We start from the raw sequence: 23,620 nt of genomic DNA, 5'->3' as shown, positions 1-23,620 counted from the left end.
CTATACTTGTTGCTGTCAAAACTAGCTGAAGAAAGACTTAAGTAAAGATTTATTCTGAGATTCAAGGGAATCTCTTAATTCTGAGGCCCTATAAAATAAAAAGATAAGTTAAACATGTCTGAAACATAATGCCACAAAAGAAATATGTTTATTCTGGACAGAAAGAATGGGTACATGGCAAGGGAAGATGATGCCAAAACCAAACCAAAACCCAACAGGTCAATCACCAAATACTGTAGCTCTGTTCCCACCATCTGGGAAGAACAGTGGAATCTTGTGGGCTCTATTGGATTTGGACTGTTTCACTTCCCTGGTGCTGACTGAAGAATACATCGTCTCTCTTGAGCTAACTCTGGTTGCTGTGACTTCAGCTTTCCTTAGCCTACTGACATTTCAAGATCATGGAAGTTCAAAGATCCTAGCCTCTCCAAGGCACCTTAGATTTTACCTTCACGGCTTTATCAATGGCCTTTCAGGTACTTCTTGGAGGGAAGTCAACCCTATCCTGCACAATACTACTGTGCTTGGCTTTAGAGGCCTTCTGGAACTTCAGTGCAAGCCAACATGAAACCATAAGTCTTTGATTTTGCATCACTAAAAGTCAGCACCATGTGATTAATACTGCCAAATTCTGCTGCCATCTTGACAAACCACCTACACCTCTAGCATAGCTGTAGTGCTTCTGTGTGCCTTGGTGTCCAAACCTGAATAAATCCTCCTGCGGGTGGTTGGTTTTGAAAGGAGCCAGCCCCTTTAGATGCCCCCTCTAGATTCAGGCTCTCTCCCGTCAATTAATTTGTATTTTTTGCCAGTTAAAGATAACTTTCAGGACATTGTTCCTATAGTCTCAGTAAATTGTGTGAGGCTGCTTTTTCATTGCACAAATCTTTTCAGGAATTGGTGTTGCTTGTTTTCCATGTTGACTTTGTCTGAAACTTTATATGCAATCCTGCTCCCTTCCTCACCAAATTTTACATTTTCCCAATTTTTCACCCCATATGCAGCTTTCTCCCACTGCAAACCTGAAAGGAGTCAGTAGTAATCACAACAAAGTCTGAATGCTATGCTATTTTGAAATCTTCAGCCAAACAAATAAAACCACTGTCATTATCTAGCCCCACTGGAGTTCTCAAGACTCACACAGGAGGAAGTCAGATGGTTTTAGCAGAATGCAACATTAAAGGCCTCTAGTCCAGTTCCCAGCAGTCCAAAACCATGTGAGCGTGTTTTCTTTGTCCTCCCTTTGTTCTACACTTACACTAGAACATCTGATGAAGCTTGGTAACATTCTAGGAATTCTTCAGTGCATAGCTCAAAATTTTCACATGTTCTTCACATAAACCAGTTTCAAAGGCCGATAAACCATAAAACCACATAGGTTTGTCAGGCCAACAACCCCACTTCCCAGTACCAATACTATGTATTTCTTACCAAGTAACTTCAGGGTGGATGATTTGGTTTGTTTGTGGCTTAAGAGGGCACGCATGCCATTGGAGCAGGGAGACATAGAGGCAACTGTTCACGTCATACTGTAGTTAGGAAGCAGGGAAATGAGCCCTAGTACTGAAGCAGTTTCCCCCCCCCCCCTTTCATTTTTATTCATTCTGGACTCTAGACTATGGAACAGCACCTCCCATATTCGAAGTAGGTTTTTCCTCCTTAATCCAACCTCTCTGGAAATAGCCTAATGATGTTTCCTAGGTAACACCATATCCAGTCAAACTGATAGTCAAGTCAACACAAATAATGATTAACCTGTTTATAAAAGGAAAACTAAGAAAATTGTAACTTATTTCTTTAGAATATATTAATTTTATAATTGAAGAATTCATAAGTACCATCTAAAGATGTAAAATAACTACATTCTTCCAAATTTATGTATTTCCATTTAGAAAAATAAAATAAAGACTCAATGGTAGATGCCTGCCTAGATTATTAATTTTTCTCTAGTATCACAACAAACAAAAAGCAAATGCATAAAAGGTACTAGAGATATTAACTCCATTAAGTATATCTTAAATAAAATGTTGAATTCAGAAACATTTTAATATAGTAGAATGTATATTAATCTAAGAATCTTGAATTAACTTCAATAGAGTTTATATATCCAATTGTTCTAAAAATAATTTAATTGTGGCATATATAATATATACATTAGGTTATATATTATATATTACATATAATAAAATAATTTTTGAAAATTACTTAAAAGTAACTAAGAAATTTATAATTTTTCCTAAATGGATAAAAGCAAATTCAAATATTTTCAGAAAAACAATATTTGATGAGCCTCTATTCACTTTCATATGCCCACTTTTCTTTTTACAATGTTTTTAGAGCAAATCACACAATGCTATTTATCTAATTATTATTATATGTGATGGTTAATTTTAATTCAACTTACCAAAATCTAGAGTCACCTAGGATAGAGTCCCAGGGATTTCCTAAGCAGGTTGACTTGTAACCTTCTGTGAGAGTTGCCTTGATTATTTTAATTGAGGTGGAAGAACTATCCTGAGTGTGGGCAGCGTCATTTCTTGGACTGGGCCTTGGACGCTATGGAGAGAGCAGTCTGAGCACTGGCCAGCATGTACACACCTGTTGCTCACTGCTAACTATAGATAGAATGTGGCCTGTTCTTTCAATCTCCTAACATCTTGAAATCTCTACAGTGCTGGGCTGTAACCTGTAATTGTGAGCTAAGTTGACCATTTTTCTTTTAATTTGCTTTTGTTAGAGTATTTTGTTATGGCAAGAGAAATGACTCTAAGATACATGTAATTTTTATAATTTTTCATGTCTCATTAAGGAGATCCAGATCTATATATCTGAATACTTTTCAAGCCACAATACCTTGCTATAATACTAATAATAAGTAAAAACAGTAAGTTATTTTGATGAGTTTATTTTTCCATCAGAAAATGATAAGCAATTTGTATTATCAGATATGAGTCCACTTTCAGCATAAAATTTACTCTTAGTAAGGCCTGCTTATGGATTATTTTTGTGGTTTGTTTGGACAAATATCTGAAAATTGATTACCTTCAAGAAGCTAAAATTCCTACAACCCAGAGGAACCAATAGAATGACAATTATTTTGAGTGTGAGACAATGCTCTCACACAACATGGAAAGTCAGTGGTGGTGCTGCAGACCCATAATCTCAGCACTCAGAGGTGGAGGTGGGGGATAATGAACTCAAGGCCATTTTTAGCTAAATAGAAAGTTTGAAGAATGCCCATGCTACATAGGACCCTCTCTCATAAAAGCAAAATCCAACCAACCAATAGAGCATAAAAATCTTAAGGGACAGTTTAAAAGAAAAATTGCAAAGAAAATATTCACTGCAGATGAAAAGTCATAGAATTTAATGAATTAATAATTTATATTTCATTTTACAATAATTTGGGGGGAGAATAAGTAAATACTATTAAATCAATAATTAGTATACTGGGAAATGAGTTCATTTTTGTGATTATTAAAAATATTTCCTCTAGTAAAGGTAATGTCTTCAAAATTAAGTTTAAGGCTACTTTGATCACTAAAGATAGCATTCTGTAGAGAAAAAAAGTCCTATTTATAGTCATAAATCTTAAAACTCTTCTAGATATGCAAGTATTATAAATGGAATTTATAATAACTCCAGCAGGCTCACCTATAGGATGAAAATCAGTCTCAAATCATTCAAAACTTTATTCCCCCTTGGAAAGCAGACAGCGAATTCAGATGCAACATTTTGCTGTCTCTTTGATTTTCCTGAAGTCAGAACTAACTAACAGAAAACATGCTTGAAAACATACCACATAGAACACGATGGCGGGATATGGGTAACTGTGCCAATCAATGAGAGTATAGTGTCAAAATGGAATTTCTGTTACTCTCATCTTTTCCATTCCTATGCCTTGCCTGCCAATCTGTCTGAATGCCATACTTCCTTCTTAATAACATATTCTATTTCACTTCAGGAGACAGCCTGAGGTATGAGGTTAATTAATACAATACTGTGGGACATACAAACTTAGGCATAACAACTGAAATTTAATTTAGTCATCTCATGTTAATTACTAAAAATCTAGAAAAGAGAGACAACATAATTAAAGGGAAGGAGAGTAGGATTTATGGGGTAACAGAAGGAGATAGTGAAATATAGCCTCAAGAAAAGACAGCTAAAAGACACTTAATTTCATTTTCCCAATCCCTAAAGGGATACAGCAGAGGAATGATATCAGAGCCGAAGAATTGATACGAATTGCTAATACACAGTAACCAAAAATAGATGTCCATTAGAGCATTTCAGTAGTTAACATTTATTTTACATTTTCTGTAGAATTATGTGTTTTGGCCTCAGGACTCACAGAGAAATAATAACTTACAATAGCAATAAGACAGAACTTTTTGCTCTATTTGCTCCCTGGGGTGTTTTAAAGTGTTGCATTGTGCCTTCGTAACACAAATTAGAGATACAGGATACATTGTGGTCAGTCTATCTTTCCTTGAGTGTAGTAAGAATATAAATATTCTTAGATTAATTTGAGATCCTTATTAAGTGCAAAAAAATCAATTAAAATAAGCCTGACGAGCTGTAGCAGACACCATTAATCATTTAATGCGCAGAAATTAAACTGCCACTCTTTGATCACCGGACCCCTTTTCTGATCCATAAAATCACTTAATTCATGAGATGATCAGAGTTTTAGAAGAGGGTTGAGCCCATGATTTATTCTTTTGCTTCTGTGATCTATTGCCTATTTATACTAAAATGTATAAAATGATTTGAAACTGATATAAAAAGATTATACAAACATTTTTAAAAAATGTCATTCTTATTTTTCTTGTGCTTTTATTTCACTTTTTATGAAAAATGCATATTTCATTTTCAAGGTTCTACTTTGATTCTTGTTACTTTTACTATTCAGTATAAATAATCAGATTATTAAAACTCCCTCTTATGGGACAAACTATCAAAAGCATTCTGGTATTTTAAGGTTATGAAGCTAAAATTGTACAAAAGCATTAAAAACCTATGTTTCAAAGTACCCTTACTAAGTCTTATACTCAAGCTCACATCAATTTTCACTATGTGGCCAGTGCTATTCTATTTCACATGGTCATTATTCACAAGCACCTGCAGGGATACTTACAAGAAGAAAGTGAGACATGTGTCTATAAAATGTCAGTGAATAATAATTCACCACTTATTCATAAATTATACAAATGTTTATACTCAACCCAAGTTCATCAAGGCAGGATTGTCACCAGGACATATGGATAATTGGGAAAAACTTTTTGTACTGGGCTGTTATGCTTCAATGAAATATTAAGATGTGAAATCACTTGATAAGTCAATGGAAAACACAAAGACAGAGCCAAAATAGAATTTTGAGGGTAAGCGATGGAGAAATAGTTCAGCAGAGAGATGGATATGTATGCAGTATATGTGAGATCTTGGGTTAAGTTCCCAGCTGTATTGCAGGGTGGAGGATCCAAAGAGGTGCTCAATACAGACAAAATGGTGATAAATAAAGGAGTCACATTAACCTGAGTGTTTGTGAAGTTCAGGATAAGTCAGAATAGAAAAGGAGTTTGAATAGACACAGATGGTACCATACCTGGCTTGTATGGATTACCTGTGTAAACAAAACAGTCAAGAACCATTAAAATCAAACATTGTTTCTCTGAAATTTACCAGAAGAAAACCAATGGGACTATAAAGGAATACTATATGGAAGTATAAGGAATGTTTGGTCCTTGATAATGATGCTAAGATGTATTAAGACCCAACATTCCAAGTTGTTTTTTTTATATCCCTCAATAATGTTAAGTGATCACTCTGCTTCTCCTCAGCAGGTCCTTGCCCTTCTCCTCAGTCCTGTTAGGATGGCTTTCCATGCTCATATCAGTTACTCTATTATGTAGACAACTTAATGTTAATAATGTTACAAGATATGGAAAAGCAGAGTTATGCTGGAGTCCACAGTGCCAAGACAGCAGATAGTGTACCACTTTGCCATGAGACACTAGTGGCAACTTGAAATTTGCTGTGATGGTAGTTATGCACTATGAAAAATTGGCAAGTGCTATATATAGTGATTTTTTTTAGGTAGATGAGTGGTTTCTTAAACATATCTGCTATTATGTACATATCATATATCTTCATATTCTTTCCAGTTATGTATTTTGCTCCTGTTTTTGTGAATTCCACAGTTAAAGCTGTCTGTAGAGAAGTGGTAATGCTTAAGGCTTCTAGACTAGAAAGCCTAAGCATGTAGACACACAGATTACAAAACTGTTCAGGAAAGGTCTCTCAAGAGAGAAAACGAACCTTCCTTAGTGCTGAAACCCCGGGTTTCGTAGACAAATAAGATAGAGCAGGGGAGATTGGGAGGAATGAAGTGGTCACAAAACTGTGCAAATAAATCAATGAGATTTGGACTTTTCAGTAAAATGGAAAAGCATTAAAATGTTTGTTTTAGTCATTTTACTTGACCCATAGGAGTAAAGAAAGTGAGAAAATCTTATTTTAAAACAAATAGAACATAAAGGAAATATATTTCTTAAAACTAGACTAAGCCTTCATATTTTAATAAAGTAGTATGTCTTTGAAAAATACAGATCCCATTTGGGGGCTAAACTAGAGCTCATTGATAGATGAGAATAAAAGCAAGTTCATAAGAATGATCTTAAAATGATGCAGAATTGGGACCTTAGAGGTGAGAGCGAGCACAGTTGTGCCAAAGACTGAAGCATTGCAGATGGCCTGAGAGGTGGGATTTTCACACAGGCACTTTTCCAGCTCTTCATTTCATTGTTTTCTCAGAATAGAGACAACTATTTGGATTTTTTTTTTTGACAAATTCCTTAAGCACTGGGCCAGTGGCTCCATATCTAAAACATAGAGGAGCAAAGTAAATATGGGTCTAAAGTGGCCACTCAGCTACTTACCCAGAAGTTCCAGACACAGAGCTGAGGAGAGATCCATTTTTAAAACCCTTTCTCCAAATTAACCAAGCCAGTGAGAGTGGTTTTTTTTGTTGTTTTTGTTTTTGTTTTTGTTTTGTTTTGTTTTGTTTTTCGAGACAGGGTTTCTCTGTGTAGCTTTGCGGCTTTCCTGGAGCTCACTTGGTAGCCCAGGCTGGCCTCGAACTCACAGAGATCCGCCTGGCTCTGCCTCCCGAGTGCTGGGATTAAAGGCATGCGCCACCACTGCCTGGCGAGAGTGTGTTTTTAACACCCACCCCACACATAAAAAATTAAGGATATATACAAATGAGACATTCACATGTTTTTTTCTACTCTGTACATCTCAAAGAAATTATGGATTAAGTGATGGTGAAGGTAGCAACGAGGGTGAAGGTAACAACTGAAAATGATTCGGGCAGGTTTCCAAGTGATTCAAAATTCAGGCTGATCCCATAGCAGTATAAATATTTTTCATGACAAATAGTGATGTTTACATGGAAAATGGAAATAGTTTTAGCCTTATTATTTTTACGAAACAGTGTTCCATAAATTAAGGAAAAGAACAATCAAAATCACAACTGAATTGCCTAATGTATCTGTGACAATCTCTCTGGCCCACATTGTCTTCTCTAAAATGCACAGTCAGCTAATACACTTTAAGGAGAGGAAAGGGAAAGGACATCTAAACTGGTTAGCACATGACAGAATGGAAGACCCATTTAACTCTGTTAATTAGTTAGAGTTATTTTGCCTTAAGCATAAAGAACTAAATACATTGTCTTTAGAAGCATTTTTGCATATATTTCATTATAGTGAGTTTATCTTCTTTGATATACATATTTCTTGAAGTTGCTGAAATTAGACTGCTTTCAGGAAAGAACGATTAGTTATACCACATATTCTGTTGGGACATATCATATCATACCTTGAAATATTTCCATTCTTTTTCTTGTACCTTTTGTATATATTCATTTTTTACATCTTCCTAGAAGAAAACATAATATTCAAGTAAGTAAGTGAGTAATAGTTTTGATTAGTATACACTGTGTGTCTAATCAATAAATTCATAATTAAAGAAAACCTTGAAACATATAACCAAGAACAGCTGGAAAAACCTCAAAGCAGCTAGCCAGGCATAAAATAAAAATAAATGAGCCAGCTTTTTTATTATTCAATCACAAAGAATAGAGTTAGAAGCCGGGCAGTGATGGCACACACCTTTAACCCCAGCACTTGGGAAGCAGAGACAGGCAGATCTCTGCAAGTTTGACCAGCCTGGTCTACAGAGTGAGACCCAGGACAGGCACCAAAATAACTCAGAGAAACCCTGTCTCAAAAAACAAACAAACAAACAAAGAAGAGTTAAACCTTAAAAGACACACACTTTCTAGAAGTATAATTTATTGACAATTACCATAAATAATTATTATACAAATGATTTTATTACATTTATACAAAATGAGAACACATATATCTATAGCCTGTTTTATATATATGACTATTTCAGGCATGAATAGAATACTGTGGTCATATTGAACTTTCAGTGTCTTCTTTTAAGCACTCCCACACTTCCTCATGAATTTCTTCTTCACAAAGTATCTTTCCTCTTATTATCACATCTTACTTGTGTTTGTGTTTGTGTTTGTGTGTGTATGTTTGTGTGTGTGTTTGTGTGTGTCTATGTGCATTTGTGTATGTATGTATGTGTTTGTGTGTGTATGTGTGTATATATGTTTGTCTTTGGTAGTGTGTGTGCATATGTGTGCTGTGGGATGTTAATGTATGTCCTGTGGGAGCCCTTCTTGGGTTCCTTGTGGCGTTACCCAGCAGGTTTGCATAGAGGATGATTAGGACCATGGGCCTGAGTGCAGGTGTCTGAGATGGTCTGCACTTGGCTGTACTGGGGGATGGTCTGTATGTCAAGTTGCTCTGATTGGTCAATAAATAAAACCTGATTGGTCGTGGCTAGGCAGGAAGTATAGGCGGGACTAACAGAGGAGAAATAAAAGAACAGGAAGGCAGAAGGAGACGCTGCCAGCCACTGCCAGGACAAGCAGCATGTGAAGATGCTGGTAAGCCACGAGCCACGTGGCAAGGTATAGATTTGTAGAAATGCATTACTTTAAGATATAAGAACAGTTAACAAGAAGCCTGCCACAGCCATACAGTTTGTAAGCAATATAAGTCTCTGTGTTTACTTGGTTGGGTCTGAGCGGCTGTGGGACTGGCGGGTGACAGAGATTTGTCCTGACTGTGGGCAAGGCAGGAAAACTCTAGCTACATATGTGTATGTGTGTGTGTGTTGGTGTATGTCTTTGACCCAATGACTCTAACTAGGGTTATTTGTAGATGCATTATATAAGGTTACTTACTGGAGTATGGGGAAATTATGAGCTGTCTACCACTCATATACATTCTTAAATTTATAAATACAGTCTTCTCAGTTCATGATCAGGGCTGGTGATTTATTAGTATACGCTGTGTACAACCAATAAACTTGCAGTTAAAGCGAACTTTGACCACACATAACCATGAGCAGCAGAATAAACATAAAGCACACACACACACACACACACACACACACACACACACACACACACACACACAAGACTGATGTTGGACAACTAATTGGTGAGATCTTCCCTGGGAATACTATTTTTCTGCTCTCAGCATTAATTAGTTGCCTATAGTTCTTTGTCTAGGGTTGAGGCTCCATGGTCTTTCCCCCATCCATAAGAGCATGTCCATAGGTTTCATTTTTGTTCAAGTCTTGTTTAGGCAGCAATATTGATGAGACTGTGTGGCTATAGCTTCTTTAACATTTCTAGGAGTTGAAAACTCACAGCAAACTTCCTAGTTCTTGGCTCTTACAATCTTTCTGACCCCTTTCTGCAATAACCCCTAAGCTTAAGTTAAGATTTCTGAGACATAGATACAGGCATTGTGTTGTAAATAGTAACCAATAGTTCTACCCAGACATGATGCCCATGAACTACAATAACAACCAACATGGTGGAATATTCTTCAGAATGCAGCAGTGGCACACATACCTGGTGGTAACCAACAGCTCATTAATTGGATTTATGCCCTGCTCAAGAAGAGAGAAATCATGCCTGGCATGGGAAACATATCCAACCCCTGGGGGTTAGTGAGGTCATAGATGTTGGAGGAGATCCTAACACTGCCACTTGACTGAAACTATCTAATTCCCGACTATAGTCTAAATATTTATGCCTATGCCACAGACAAGATTAGATCTCATCTCTCCTCAAAGATCCATCTTGCAACAGACAGGGACAATTACAGAAAACCACAACTGATCAAAATTGAAAGAAAAAGTGACAGTGTGGTGCTTAGTCATAAACGATAAATCTACAAAACAAACTCTGAAGTCTCTGTAAGCACAGTTGACCTTTAATAGTATGACTACCTAATAAATTATAAGTCAAGTAGAAATAAAACCTGCTGTTCCCTTAAACAAAAGTTAAACCACCATGATTTCTATATTGCTGTGCAACATTAATATTGTTCCATTTTTTTCTGTTATTTTTTCTCTTGACTCATAATGCCCATAAAACTAAATTTTTGAAGGAAATAGAAAGTCATTAAAAGTCTCCCAACCAAAAAAAGCCCAGGACCAGATGGTTTCAGCTCAGAATTCTACCAGATCATCAAAGAAGAGTTAATGCCAATACTCTCTAAATTTTTCCACATGATATAAACAGAAGGAACATTACCAAACTCCTTCTATGAGGCTACAATTACCTTGATTCCTAAACCAAACAAGGATACAATAAAGAAAGAGAACTACAGACCGATCTCCCTCATGAACATTAATGCAAAAAATACTCAATAAAATACTGGCAAACAGACTCCAAGAACACATCAAAACAATTATCCACCATGATCAAGTAGGCTCCATCCCAGGGATGCAAGGGTGGTTCAACATACGAAAGTCCATCAACATAATATACCATATAAACAAACCAAAGAAGAAAAAAAAAACCAAAGAACAAAACCACATTATGGTGGTATTTTATTTGTACTGAAATGTGATTTTCATTGTATGTTAATAAATAAAGTTGCCTGGGGGTCAAAGCTATTAGAGCCATAGCAAGAGCGTGGTGGTTGTGGCACACGCCTTTAATCCCAGCACTTGGTAGAAGAGCTAGGTAGATCTCTGTGTGTTCAGGAATACAGCCAAAATTGGAGATATATGTCTTTAAGACCTGGAGGGCTGTACTTACAGGCAGTGATGAGGCAGTCATGTGTTTGGGTTTACAACCAATGAGAAGGCAGAACAGAAAGACTATTTAAAGATATACACAGGAAGTAGCTCTCTTTCGGGGAGGTAAGATTTTAGCTCTGAGCTCTGACCTCTCAGCTTTCTCTTTTACATTGGTTCTTTGTATTTTTATTTTAATAAGACGGTTGGTTATATCTACACCACATGATCATCTCACTAGATGCAGAAAAGGCATTTGACAAAATCCAACATTCCTTCATGATAAAGGTCTTGGAGCGATAAGGAATACAGGGAACAAACTAAACATAGTAAAAGCAATTTACAGCAAGCCAACAGCCAACATCAAATTAAATGGAGAGAAACTCAAAGCAATTCCACTAAAATCAGGAACGAGGCAAGGCTGTCTGCTCTCCCCATACTTATTCAATATAGTACTTGAAGTTCTAGCCAGAGTAATAAGAAAACATAAGGAGATTAAGGGGATACAAATTGGAAAGGAAGAAGTCAAGCTTTCCCTATTTGCAGATGACATGATAGTATACTTGAGTGACCCCAAAGATTCCACCAAAGAACTGATACAGCTTATAAACACCTTCAGAAACATAGCAGGATATAAGATCAACTCAAAAAAATCAGGAATGCAAGCTTGTACAACCACCTTGGAAATCAATATGGTGCTTTCTTAGAAAATTGGGAATCAATCTCCCCCAAGATCCAGCTATACCACTCTTGGGCATATACCCAAGGAATGCTCAATCATACCACAAGGGCACTTGCTCAGCTATGATCATATCAGAACTGTTTGTACTAGCCAGAACCTGGAAACAAACTAGATGCCCTTCAACTGAAGAATGGATAAATAAAATGTGGTACATATATACAATAGAATACTACTCAGCAGAGAAAAACAATACCATCATGAGATTTGCAGGCAAATGGATGGATCTAGAAAAAGTCATCCTGAGTGAGGTAACCCAGACTCAGAAAGACAAACGTGGTATGTACTCACTCATAGGAGGATATTAGATGAGGAACAAGGATGACTGGACTGCTACTCACATCACCAGGGAGGCTACCTGGAAAACAGGACCCCAAGAAAGGCACAGGGATCACCCAAAGATGAAGAAATGGATGAGATCTACATGAATAGCCTGGACATGAGTAGGGGTAATGAAGGGCGAAGGTCAAGGGAAAGAGAGCTGGGGAACCAGAAGATTTCAGCTGGATTAAGAGCAAGGAATAGGAGACCATGGTAAATGAAGACTACATGAGAATAGGAAGAAGCAAAGTGCTAGAGAGGCCCATAGAAATCCACAAAGATACCCCACAATAGACTGCTGGCAATGGTCAAGACAGCCGGAACTGATCTTCTCTGGCGATGGGATGCCCAAGCACCCTAATTGTCATGCTAGAAACCCCATCCAACGACTGAGGGATCTGGATACAGAGATCCATGGCTAGGCCCCGGGTGGAGCTCCAGGAGTCTAATTAGCGAGAAAGAGGAGGGTGCTGTGGGACGGTCTGTATGTCAAATTGCTCTGATTGGTCAATAAATAAAACACTGGTTGGCCAGTGGCCAGGCAGGAAGTAGGTGGGACAAGGAGAGAGGAGAATTCTGGGAAGTGGAAGGCTGAGGGTGAGACACTGCAGCCGCCGCCACGACCAGCAGCATGTGAAGATGCTGGTAAGCCACCAGCCGTGTGGCAAGGTATAGATTTATAGAAATGGGTTAATTTAAGATAAAAGAACAGTTAGCAAGAAGCCTGTCACAGCCATACAGTTTATAAGTGATATAAGCATCTGAGTGATTATTTTATAAGTGGATTGTGGGACTGCGGGGTTTGGTGGAACCTGGAGAGAAGCCCTCCAGCAACAGGAGGGTTTATATGAGCGAGAATTGTTGAAACCAAGGTTGAATAAAGCACAGGGACAAATAGCCAAACGAATGGAAACACATGAACTATGAACCAATGGCTAAGGGGCCCCCAACTGGATCAGGCCCTTTGAATGGGTGAGACAGTTGATCAGCTTGATCTGTTTGGGAGGCATCTAGGCAGTGGGACCAAGTCCTGTGTTCATTGCATGAGTTGGCTGTTTGAAACCAGGGTCGCTTGGCTCGGCCTGGGAGGAAGGGACTGGACCTGCCTGGACTGAGTCTACCAGGTTGATCTCAGTCCTGGGGGAGGCTTTGCCCTGGAGGAGGTGGGAATGGGGGGTTGGCTGGGGGGAAGGGGAGAGGGGCGGGACGGGGGAGAACAAGGGAATCCGTGGCTGATATGTAGCACTGAATTGTATTGTAAAATAAAATAAAAAAGGAAAGAAAAACAAACTAAATTTTTTAGCATAATAAGGAAATATGGTTATCTATATATAATGATTCAATGTTAGCATAATTTCATATAATATTTTAAAAGAACTATCTTGTTCATCATCAAATGAGGGCCAGAATTTTATGCTTTATAATAATTGTACCCCTGTTATATTTTAGAAGGATTTGATTGAATGTGAACATAAAAGCAGATTTCATAAACAGGAAAAGTTCGTTTCACTGTGTTCTACTCTTCATACCACAGCCTGTGACACATCTTTGTGTCAATGGGCAATTAATGTAATTCAAATAATAGAAAATTTGATTTCAAATATTGTCATATATAAGAAGGACATATAATGTATAAAATACATAGCACCTTTTTATCCTCTGTAGCATAGCCTTGTGCATAGCATGTTTTCAATTGTCCAAAATAACCAGCTAATAACTTGTGATTGCTAATAAAAAATGAATACATTAATATAAGGTAAGTTCATTTAATAAGTATTAACATGAACATAAACAACACCAAATATAATTTAAACATTAATTAAGATACACATAAGTACATTATTTTACTCACTACATGTTTTACTTTGCTATTCAGAAAATAACAAAGTCACAGATTTGGGGGTAAAAAAATGCTGTGTAGAAATATTTAAATACTTGGTTTTTATATGAGGATGTGATGGTTTGGCAGCCTCTTCTGAAATGATGCCTGTAATGACTCTCAGCATGAATCAAACTTTGAATTAATGACAGTGGATATGGTTTTCCTGACATTATTTCTCATACATGGATTGTGTTCTGCATAACTTCACATCGTAGAATAACTAATGACCCCATTCTCTTTTTGGCAGGCCAGTGAAAACAAAAAACAGATGTTCAATATGAGCAGATGTCCGAGGTGACACCCTGAACATATGCAGCACTGGAAATCCTAGATGCTCTGGCCTGTGTGAGAAAGACTGGCTGTACACCCGGGGTCTCCACTAAGCAGTGTCTGCTTTGGTCAGAGTAGGATTTCATTCATGTATTAGATAATGCTATCCTCCCACGTTGTAATCCCTGCACTATGCCAAAAGCACTTTCTGCCAAGAAAATAGGAGTAATGATAAACTCAAATTTCAAATCCCTAGTTTTTCATATTTCATATTATTTCTACAGAAATTAACAAGTAAGGGCTGGAAGTGTAGCTCCGTGAAAATCCTTGTCTAGCATTCAAAAGTCGCTGGGTCAGTCCTGAGCATTGTAACAGCAACTATAACAACAGCAACAACAACAACCATAAAACCCAAGAATAACCAAATAACCAAAGGGCTATATTTTTAAAAGTAATCTGCACCTTTGAAATAAATTCTTTTGGGATTTTTATTTATCTGATTTTATGTATGTTTTTATTCTGCAGGTATGTATATGTATAATAATTTCAAAAAAGAAACCATGAATTTGAGATGGAGGGAGTTCGGGGGACATGGGAGAAACTGAGGGATAGTGGGGAAGGAGAAATAATTTAAAAACAATACTCATATACAAACATCTCTAAAATGAACAAGCAAATAAAAACACACACATAAAATACTTTTATGTTTATAGTATTATAAATCCTAAAAATGAAGCAATAGAGAAGCACAAACATGCATGACAAACACAACTAAAGGGAAGAAGTGGTTATTTGGCTCATAATTCCAGATTAGCTCATCATTGCAGGAAACATTTTTGAAAATAGATTTTTTTTCATAAAATACATTCTGTTTCACTATTTTCCCTCCTCCCAGATGAGTGACACCAAAGAAACAAGGTCTTCTAGAAACAATGAGACAGACATAGATATGAGCTCACAGGATTGGGGCAGTATGTGCATGACCTGCATGGGTCTAAGCCAGACGGAGTTCCAGTGCTGAGAGGGGAAGTAGACACAAGCTTCCATCCCTAACCTAGAAGCTACCTCCAATTGATAACTGGCAAAGGAAAAAATAGTTTTCTCCAAAGAAGTCTCTCTGCATACACAGACCATATTTCAGGGAATTTAAGGTGCCAGAACATTGAAACAGCTCCTCACATTACATCTTCATCAAGAGCAGAGAGCAATGAATGAACACATGCACACTACTGTCAGCTAGCTTACTTCTTCTCACTCAATCCAGGGCCCAGGCTGTGAAGTGATATGGCCAACACACAGAATGGTCTTTCCACATCAACTAACCCAACTAATACAATCCCTGAGTAGCAAAGCACTAACCTAATTAGAACAGTTCTTCATTATGTCATTATGACCCCCTCTCCCTTTTAGAGGGTAAAAACTAAGCCACCACAATTATTTATGTGTACTTGATTTGCACTGCTATTTTTTGTATAGTAGACAGAGTTGAAAGTTTAATATTTTCACAGAAATATTTAATCAAGACAGTTATTTTCTCATTCAATTGCCTGAAATATTACACAAACTGTTTACAGATTTAGTTTACTATAGAAGCAAGTTTACTGCTGAACTCCAATGTGGTCCAATGGTCAACTTGCCTAACATATGCTAGCATTACATTTTGGTATTCATTTAAGCTTTATAATTATTCTTGAAATCAAGGAAAGTCCTAGCCTTCCTTCCCCAGGCTTTCTTTTCCTTTTATAAATCTTGTTCATTTCCATTTGAATTTTAGAGCAACCAAGTTCATCATTTCTTATGGTTGTTTTCAGTATAGAATTGGCTATGTTTTATAAATAAAGAATATTACAGATGCTAGATATCCTAGGAAAAGCTCTTCAATCACTACTCAAAAGTTGAGAAGTACCCAGGAGACCAATAAAATCATTGTTTGACAATACAGTGATAAAACAACAGACTTTACCTCTCAAAACATGAGGAAAGTTTATTTTCCAAACATTACACCTTCTCAAAACTTGGAAAGTTTTTTTTCCATATATAAAAAAAGTGTCAATCTGTTCAGTTAGGAACATATCTGGGGTAAAATCTAATCATTTTTCATTTCCCCTACATTTGCAATTAAACACTGAATACATCTTATGCATATATGTATACATATTAAATAAATACATGAATATATTTTTAGAAAGCTTAATCCTCAGTTTCCCTGCTTTTATAGACCTTTTGTCCTTTTTCTTTTCTTATTCCTACTTTGTTGTTCTCTTTCTCCCTCACCAACCCTATGCCATTCCTTCATGCTAATAGAGCTAATGCTAATGTTCTACCTTGGTAAGCTACGAGATTGAACCACATTTTATTTCAATGTATTCAAAATATTTGCAAATGAAAATAAAGCAAAATTAAAAATATAAGGATATTAGAAAGGTGAAAAGTGATTTAGAGCTTTTCAATATTCATTTCACATGTACAGCAGGAGGACACAGAAATTAGAGCCTTTATAGTGATTGGTGTGATTTCCTACCAACAACTTTCTGAATTTACTTCCCTCCAGTTGGTCCTTGATAATAAGCTCTGACTACTTTACCTTTATTTCTAGTTCTAAAATTGCTTACCATGTTCTACTTACTGGAATATGAGCCTTTGGCTATAAGTTATACCCAGAACATTCTCCTCTAAATTACTTTGTCAGTTCCCTTAAGTCTTTATTCAAATATCAGGGGATACACCAGGCTCCACTGTCTATGCATTGTAGTGCACATTTCCCAGTCAAGCATTCTTTCTCTAAGTCTATTGGATTTATTCCCACAATGCTAACTATGATGAAAAAAACTTATTTTTGTTTTGTTGCTAGTGTCCCTTTTTTAACTAAAGGCACAGACTCTGTTTTATATGCTTCTATTCAGAGAACTGACTGAAACACAGTAGGAATTTAACAATTACTGAATGAATATGTATAAAATTGACACCAAAGAACTGTTCCTAAGATTCTGAAAGAGCTAATTAACATAAAAAAGAAGCAAAGACTTAAGTCTCATCTGCAAAAAGACCCATATTTGGAAATAATTTTTTATGAAATTATGACAAGAAGAAATGAGGAGAAACTGTGTAGACAAAATATAAAGAGAGAAATAAAGAACAGACAAAAGAAAGAAACAGAGGGAGGGAGAGAAAGAGAGGGAGGGAGGGAGGGAGGGAGAGAGAGAGAGAGAGAGAGAGAGAGAGAGAGAGAGAGAGAGAGAGAGAGAAAGGAAGAAAGGATGGAGGGTTGGGTTGAGACTATTTCTTTCCCAAAGAGCAATGAAGCCATGAGTATCTAGTTGAACAAACTAGAACTCAAATATGAGTTGAAAACAAAACGTGGAACATGAAAACATTAAAAAATAAGAATAGTTTTCAAAAATCTAAGAATAAAAGGCTTGTTTTGAGTAAGCAAAGAAACAGAGAAGAGAGAAGGAAAAATAATTTTTAAGCTAAAAATAAATATTAACCATTAGAAACAGTATTTTGAACTAGAAGTTATTGATACGACTATAGAAACAGATTGCAGACATTGCTATAATATTGAATTAATTTCCAAGATGTCTTTACTAATACATGGTTATTGTGATTTCTCTACATCGATATTTTCAGTATAAAATTGTTTTATTTTATACTGCGAGGAAAATATTAACAGACAAGAAATACTTTAGTTTCATTTCATGATCTTAAGCTTAGTTCATCCTTGAAACATTTGAATCATTATTTGGGAAATAAGTAATTGTATTTCTACTTAAGTGTTATATTTATTCTATAAACAAATGATTTTAATAAACTCCAAACTATTTTGAAACCTCATTGCAATAAAATACTATCCAAATACTCATTGATCTAGCTTATCAGCAATATTGTCTTTAATTAGCAACAAAAATGCATCCAATTTTAAGGGTTTCAAAAACAAAAGTAAGTGGAATAAAATTAAAATACCCATTGTCTCATTCCCTCTGGTTAGCTCCTGATTTCCATGTATCCACTGTCAGACACTGGCAAGCTCAATGTGCAAGTTGTAAGTTTGATAACAAAAACACACTTTTTTAAAATTTTATTTTACAATACTATTCAGTTCTACATAATAGCCACAGATTCCCTTGTTCTCTCCCTTCCTGCCCCCTTCCCTTCCCCCAAGCCCACCCCCCATTCCCACCTCCTCCAGATCAAGGTCTCCCCCAAGGACTGGGATCAACCTGATAGACTCAGTCCAGGCAGGTCCAGTCCCCTCCTCCCAGACTGAACAAGTGTCCCTGCATAAGTCCCAGGTTTCAAACAGCTAACTCATACAACGAGGCCAGGACCTGGTACCACTGCCTAGATGCCTCCCAAACAGATGAAGCTAATCAACTGTCTCACCCATTCAGAGGGCCTGATTCAGTTGGGGGCCCTTCAGCCATTGGTTCATAGTTCATGTGTTTCCATTCGTTTGGCTATTTGTCCCTGTGCTTTATCCAACCTTGGTTTCAACAATTCTTGCTCATATAAACCCTCCTCTTTCTCACTAATTAGACTCCCAGCGCTCCACCAGGGGCCTAGCCGTGGATGTCTGCATCCAGATTCCTCAGTCGTTGGATAGGGTTTCTGGCCCAACTATTAGGGTGTTTGGCCATCCCATCATCAGAGTAGGTCAGTCCCGGCTGATCTCGACCATTGCCAGCAGTCTTTTGTGGGGGTATCTTTGTGGATTTCTGTGGGCCTCTTTAGCTCTTTGTTTCTTCCTTTTCTCACGTGGTCTTCATTTATCATGGTCTCCTATTCCTTGTTCTCCCTCTCTTTTCTTGATCCAGCTAGGATCTCTGGCTCTCTTTCCCTTGACCCTCGCCCTTCATTGTTCCCACTCATGTCCAGGCTGTTCATGTAGATCTCATCCATTTCTCCGTGACTTTCATGGGATCCTGTTTTCCAGGTAGCCTCACTGGTTTGGAAATCAATATGGTGCTTTCTTAGAAAATTGGGAATCAATCTCCCCCAAGATCCAGCTATACCACTCTTGGGCATATACCCAAGGAATGCTCAATCATACCACAAGGGCACTTGCTCAGCTATGTTCATATCAGAACTGTTTGTACTAGCCAGAACCTGAAAACAACCTAGATGCCCTTCAACTGAAGAATGGATAAATAAATTGTGGCACATATACACAACGGAATACTACTCAGCAGAGAAAAACAATGACATCATGAGGTTTGCAGGCAAATGGATAGATCTAGAAAAAATCATCCTGAGTGAGGTAACCCAGACTCAGAAAGACAAATATGGTATGTACTCACTTATAGGAGGATACTAGATGTGGAACAAGGATAACTGGACTGCTACTCAAAAACACACTTTTTTAAATTTTTATTTTAAAAATGTTTTTTCATTTTACATACCAATCCCAGTTCCCCCTCCTTCCCTTTCTCCCACCTCCCCATGTTCTCCCATACTACCCATATCTACTTCTCAGAGAGCTTAAGGCCTCCCTTGGGGAGTCAAAGAAGTCTGGCATACAAAGTTGAGGCAGGACCAAGCCCCTCCCCACTATGTCAAGGCTGATCAAGGTATCCCACCCTAGGGAACATGTTTCAGAAACCATTTCATGCACCCAGGATAAATTCTGGTTTCACTGCAAGGGGCTTCCCAAATAGATCTAGCCACATAACTGACACCAGCACTCAGAGGGCCTAGTTTGGTCTCTAGCTGACAGGCCACAGTTCATGAGCTCCTACCAGTTTCATTCAGCTGTCTCTGTGTTCCCCCCACACACACACATGATTTTGACCTCAGTTGCTCCTATGATTCTTCCTCCCTCTCCTCAACTGAAGTCTACGAGTTCAACCCAGTGTTTGGTTGTGAATCACTTTATCTGCTTCCATCAGTTATTGGATGTGGGTGCTATGATGACATTAGGGTAGTCACTTATCTGATTATAGGGGAAGATAAGTTCAGGCATCCTCTCCATTATTGCTAGGAGTCTTAACTGGTATCAACTTTGTGGATTTGGGGGGATAAATGAGTAAGATCAAAACCACTGATGACAGCTTATGTTGGAGAGGATGTGGAGCAAGGTAGGAGTGCTGCTGGTAGGAGTGCAAATTTGTACAGCCACTTTGGAAATCAGTATGGTGGTTTATCAGAGAATTGGGAATCAACCTACCTCAAGACCCAACAATACCACTATTGGACATATACCCAAAAGATGCTCAATCAAACCAAAAGGTCACTTGCTCAATTATGTCCATAGCAGCATTATTCATAATAGCCAGAATTTGTAAAAAACCTAGATCCCCCCAACCAAAGAATAGGTAAGGAAAATGTGGTATATTTATACAATGGAGTATTACTCAGTGGTAAAAAAAAAAAGGGGGGGGGAATCATGAAATTTGTAGGCAAATGGATAGAACTAGAAAATATCATCATGAGTGATGTAACCCAGACCCAGAAAAAAAATATGGTATGTACTCACTCTTAAATGGATATTAAACGAAAAGGAAAAGATAACCAGGCTACAACCCACAACCCCAGAGAAGTTAGGTAAAAGGGAGAACCCTAAGAGGGACACAAATGGAGCACCCCAGGAAGGGAAAATAGTTAAGGTCTCCGGGGTAAACTCGGAAGCAGGGGGAGAAAGAAAGGGATGGGAGGTGGGAACAGGAGGGACTGAGATGGCTGAGTGGAAGGAGGGATGGAGAGGAAGAACAATGAAAGAGATATCTTTGTGAAGGAAACCATTAAGTGGTTGGTGAGAAACATGATGCTAGCGAAATCCACAAAAACATACTTTTGAAAAGATATTCTGTCAAGCAAGTTTCTATATGGGCAGCAAAAGGATTTGGGTAAAGAATAATGTGATTTTAATATTTTAAGACATTAAATCAAATAAATTAAAGCTAATTCTTATAGCAATGTCTGTCATCAGATAATGACAATACCTACATTTATACTTTAAATATAGAACATATAAATGCACTAGTTAAACGTAGATATTTTGTCTATAAGAATTTATTTTACTTTGACAATTACCAATAAAACATCAACAAAAGTCTTATTATACAAGCCATTCTAAAATTTAAGGCAGTGCGACCAGATTGACTCTAATATTTACATCATTTTAATGCCTGAAATAAAATCTGCAAAACAATGAGGAAGATATTGTTTCTGCATGTAAGCAAATTGCACTTTAGCTGAAGTAATAGGTAATCATAAAGACTTGATGAAGGCTGTGACATTCCATGCAAAAGCTCAGCCATCATAGCAGGTCACTTCCATGAGGGGACAGTGATCTAAGCATTGGAAATGGCTTTAAAGCGAATCTCTCATTGTTGAAATTCACCAGTATTTATGAAAAAAAGATGATGGGTTTGGGAGAAATTGGAGAGATCTGTCATTAATATTGTATAAGTAGCAGACAATGAACATTGAGAAGATTACAGGGACTGTAGCATGTATCACTAACTAGTTAAGTCTCTTCAACTCTGACCTTTAACATAAATCAATTGGTTTTTAGCTGTGAAGTTGTGTTATCATAATCTGTATCAGCCAGTTGTTTTGATGCACACTCATAGGCAAATTGTTAAGATGATGAGGCAAGAGGCTCATGAATTTGATACTAGCTCACTCTGAAACATCTATAAATCACTATTAGTTATATCTATTTATGTTGCGGACATAAGTAGGCACATGTCTCTATTCATGTTTATATGTATGTATGTATATATGTCTACATTTGTATCTGTATTAGCTATCTTCGGTTTTACCAGGGTAAGTTCTCTTTCATCTAAAATGGAGGTTGCTAATCTTGTTCCTTAATGGGTACTTGTAGATTTTTTTTAACGTATCATATGAAAAGATAATGGAACAAAACACATGGCATTTTGCTCTCAGTAAGTTTATAATCCAGCTGGGATAGAGGCTGACAAACAAAACATCTCAACAAACGTGTGTCAGAACAAGCCGAAGGAAATGCAGATAGTGATCCTTGACTTAAGTGTCAGAAAACTCATGTTGTTGTAAATCACTTGAGTTTACCACGAAGAATTAGTACATGCCACATATTCAAAAGTAAAAGAGGTGTTCAGGGAAGAGCATGTAGCATGAATAAATGCACAGACACAACCAGGGTAAGTGGCAACTACCATAAATCCAGTAGACAAAAGGTTTTTAAGTATGCAGGGAAGAGGCAGAATAAATGGTAGGTACCTTTCTGTTTGCAGGCCATATTAGGAAATGTGAATTTTGTTCTGTAAGCAAAAGTCAGATGCTGAGAAACTGAGCTGTGTATGAGGTGTTTTAATCAGAACTTATTTATATAGATCATCTTCATAATGTGGCAGAAATGGCAGCATAGAGGTGGCAGACAAACATAGCTATGGATTAGCAGTTGTAGCTTGTGGGTCTGCTTCTTCCTTCATGTGGAAATACTGATTCTGGTTTCCATTGCATTCACTGCATGAGCTTTATATAAAGTAAGAAATCTGAAACACCCATATTGTTATCTGCAGTTTGCTGATGAATCAAGGAAACTGTCATATTTTAGGGACACTCAAAATTTAATGTCTCATTTCATCAAGATATCATGTAATTTTATCCTAAAATCTATTGCTCAACCTACCAAATTGAATTTTATTTTTATTTTTATTACCTCATTCCCAGAAGTTAAGACAAACCTTTCTCTTGGAATTTATAAAAGCTCATTCAAAACTAAAAATTAAATATTTAGACCCATTAAATTGGTACTTTGGATATTTTAATATAGTGTTTATGAAAACATCATGTTTCCTTAACTACAATCATTTAAACATTTCCTTCCATCATATTTTTTTTTAGATTTAGTATAATTATAAATATCATTATTTGTTTTAATGCCATGGGCTATTTTTGCAAATAAAAGTAATTTTGCTATTGCATAACAATTAAATGAATCATGAAATTCATCTTTATTTTATTGATGAATAGAATTTAAACAAATTTTATGTGAAAGCTATCTTTCTGGTGGTCTCAAATTGTATTACTTTTCAGTTTAGTACCCATTACTACTCACAAATATGTGTGACCAAATAAATTCTAGTAGAGATTTGTCTTTGTTTTTATACTAATCACCATGTCTAATCTTAAAATATACAATATATTCCTATAATGAATGGCACCTACATCAGTATCTGTGTCTACATCTATAAAACACAATCATCCCATTCTTTCAGAAGCTTATTGTCTATTAC

The 23,620-nt window shown here is 36.9% G+C and overlaps 1 protein-coding gene across 2 annotated transcripts in view; it reads right to left on the bottom strand.

The window, feature by feature from the left end:
- Cnbd1 (cyclic nucleotide binding domain containing 1) overlaps positions 1–23,620 on the bottom strand; it is a 364,314-nt gene that overhangs the window by 8,768 nt on the left and 331,926 nt on the right. For both annotated transcript variants that reach the window (XM_016001789.3, XM_042270807.2), the window contains exon 12: positions 7,885–7,944. In XM_016001789.3, coding sequence (XP_015857275.2) covers positions 7,885–7,944 — 60 coding nt within the window. The remainder of the gene's footprint in view (positions 1–7,884; positions 7,945–23,620) is intronic.

The sequence above is a fragment of the Peromyscus maniculatus genome, chromosome 2 (genome assembly GCF_049852395.1).
Source record: "Peromyscus maniculatus bairdii isolate BWxNUB_F1_BW_parent chromosome 2, HU_Pman_BW_mat_3.1, whole genome shotgun sequence".
In the NCBI taxonomy this organism is placed as follows: domain Eukaryota; kingdom Metazoa; phylum Chordata; class Mammalia; order Rodentia; family Cricetidae; genus Peromyscus; species Peromyscus maniculatus.
Note: the sequence above shows the minus strand (reverse complement) of the source record. Positions and strands in the feature narration are given on the sequence as shown.